Consider the following 2,973-nt stretch of genomic DNA (forward strand, 5'->3'; position numbering starts at 1 on the left):
GATTGGGGGTGCCGGGGCGCCATCCGAGGGCTCTCTGGCACATCCAGCGCCGGCCTCATGTCCGTAACACACATATCCCCAGCCGCGGATGGACCAACCTTGTCCCACCTGTGGCAAACAGGGAGATCCCAGACTGACATCTGTCTCCCCGGACAGATGGGACACTACTTTGGCAAGAGCAGCTTGGGGCAGCATTTGCTGCTTCTCCTTCTTTTTCCTACAGAGAGAACAACGGAGATTGGGCAGCTGATCAGCTCCTACCTGGTGAAGGATAAGAACCTGGAGGACCACACCATTCACCTGCTCTTCTCTGCTAACCGCTGGGAACATGTGTAAAGATAATGTTTGTTAAGCTGTAAAAAAAAATTGCATGGTGTTGAATCCTCCTGGGGTTCTAGCTTGCAGTAGGTATGAGAGTATGATCCTGTTTAGCAAGGGAAACACGTCTGGAAGTAATATCTCAAGAACTCTCACAGCTTTGGAGATCAATCTCACAGCTGGGTATTTTGACATCATTAGATGCAGATATTTCCAGTGCTGTACCAGGTTCAGAATGGGGTGGCTGAGACTGTACCATCCTGGACTAGGAATTTATGTCTTTTCCTGAATGACGAGACCTTGCTCTGCAAGGAAGTCCGTGTGAGTGACAGAACGGTTAAGGAATTGTGTCTGAGCTTACCTTTAGCCAAAGGCTGCATTCATCTGTGAGCAGCTGTCCTTGCTTTTGACTCCTGAGTCTGCGTGGAGCTAGGGAAATCAGTGTTGGCTGTTGTTTTTACCTGGAAACCTACACTGCAAAAGGTTTTAATCAGGAAAAAAATAAATCTTTGCTGTAGTGGTGCTGGCAAGCAAACTGAGAAGCATAAGGCAGACGAGTGGGCTGTGAGAAGAAAAGTCATTGTCGCAAATAAAGGATGCTTTTCTCTGACTGAGGCAGGGTGTTTCACAAATCTACTGCACCACATAAAAAACAGAATAAACTCGTAGAATAGTTTGGGTTGGAAGGGACCTTAAAACTCATCCAGTTCCACCCCCCTGCCATGGGCAGGGACACCTTCCACTACACCAGGTTGCTCCAAGCCCCATCCAACCTGGCCTTGAACACTGTCAGGGATGGGGCAGCCACAGCTTCTCTGGGCAACCTGTGCCAGTGTCTCACCACCCTCACAGGGAAGAATTTTTCCCTTGTATCTAATCTAAATCTCCCCTCTGTCAGCTCAAAGCCACTCCCCCTTGTCCTGGCACTAGAGGCCCTTGTAAAAAGTCCCTCTCCAGATTTCTTGTCGGCCCTTTTTAGGCTCTGGAAGCCGCTATTTAAATGCAATCAGCATCACAGATAACCCTGACACCACTGATGATCACCATTAATGATGACATACACTAACAGGGAAGCAGCAGCCTCATGAGCTTCCTTTCATTTGTATTGCTATAAAGGAGTGTAACTTTGTTTTCTCTACCATGTGGTTTTCAGGCCACTGATGAAAGAGAAACTGCATAATGGGATCACACTTGTAGTTGACAGGTATGCCTTTTCTGGAGTGGCCTTCACAAGTGCCAAAGAGGTGAGTGAGACCTGCAGTAGGCCCTGCTTCTCTGTGTATTTCATAGAATCAGAGAACGGTTTGGGTTGGAAGGGACCTTAAAGCTCATCCAGTTCCACCCCCCTGCTACGGGCAGGGACACCTTCCACTAGACCAGGTTGCTCCAAGCCCCGACCAACCTGGCCTTGAACACTGCCAGGGATGGGGCAGCCACAGCTTCTCTGGGCAACCTGTGCCAGGGCCGCAGCACCCTCACAGGGAATAACTTCATAATATCTAAGTCTCCCCTGTGACAGCTTAAAGCCATTCCTCATTCGGTTCACCAATACTTAGAGCAGCACTGGAGCTGCTCTAAGGTCTCCCTGGAGCCTTCTCTTCTCCAGGCTGAACAAGCCCAGCTCTCTCAGCCTGTCTCCAGGGAAGAGCTGCTCCAGCCCTCAGAGCATCTCTGTGGCCTCCTCTGGACTCACTCGGGTAGCTCTACGTAGCTTGAGCTGGATGCAGCACTGCAGGGGAATCTCACCAGAGCAGAGCAGAGGAGGAGGATGCCCTCCCTTGACCTTACATTGGGCTCAGAAAGGTCTACACTGAAGCTGTGTGGTGTATTTGGGAGCAGCTTTCTTGGACTGATAACAAGTTTTTGACTGGTAACAGCTGTGTGGAGACTCGAAATATGACTTGGTGTTTAGTTCTGACAGGCTTTGCAGAAGAGATGTTAAAATCTTTAGCACTGTCTGACGTAAATGAGCATAAGAGGTGCACAGCACCTTGGTGCACAGCAAAACTTGGCCCCCCAAAATTTCCACGACTGAATTCTCACATGGTAAGCTGGGATATCACCTTTTCAGTTCGTAGCCTGTGCTTAGTGTTTCAGGCTGCATCTCTTCTCTGGCTGTACCTTTCCCACCCCACTCTCTAGCTAACCTGCTGCTTTACCTTCTTTGCATTTATTTCTTTCATCTCAAACTTGGTTGTCTTCTGTCTGGGACAGAACTTCTGCCTGGAGTGGTGCAAACAGCCTGACATTGGACTGCCAAAGCCAGATCTGATTCTGTTTCTTCAGTTAAGCCCAGAAGAAGCAGCAAAACGAGGGAACTTTGGAAGTGAACGTTATGAGAACAGCTCCTTCCAAGAGAAAGTTCTGCAGTCCTTCAGTCGTATGATGACAGACAAGACATTAAACTGGAAGGTGAGGAAATAACCCTAACAGGCCTGTCAAGGCCCAGGGTGGGGGGTGCTGTTGTCAGGGCTCCCAAATTGTGCCCATTGCATCCTTGTGCTCCCCCTTCCTGCTCCTGGTCAGAGGGACACATCTGAGGACCAGCCAAGGGCACTGTGGTCTGTGGCAGAGAGGGCACTTCCCTGTTCCTGGACACCTTATGGGGTCCCGTTGGGGTGGGGGAAGACTTTTGTTTAGTGAATTTATTTTCTG

At 49.5% G+C, this 2,973-nt stretch overlaps 1 protein-coding gene across 1 annotated transcript in view; it reads left to right on the plus strand.

The window, feature by feature from the left end:
• Positions 1-156: 156 nt before the first annotated feature.
• DTYMK (deoxythymidylate kinase (thymidylate kinase)) overlaps positions 157-2,973 on the plus strand; it is a 3,951-nt gene continuing 1,134 nt past the window's right edge. Inside the window, exons 1-3 of the mRNA XM_010022669.1 lie at positions 157-332; positions 1,472-1,562; positions 2,533-2,730. Coding sequence (XP_010020971.1) covers positions 157-332; positions 1,472-1,562; positions 2,533-2,730 — 465 coding nt within the window. The remainder of the gene's footprint in view (positions 333-1,471; positions 1,563-2,532; positions 2,731-2,973) is intronic.

The sequence above is a fragment of the Nestor notabilis genome, unplaced genomic scaffold, assembly GCF_000696875.1.
Source record: "Nestor notabilis isolate BGI_N333 unplaced genomic scaffold, ASM69687v1 scaffold7769, whole genome shotgun sequence".
Taxonomy (NCBI): Eukaryota; Metazoa; Chordata; class Aves; order Psittaciformes; family Psittacidae; genus Nestor; species Nestor notabilis.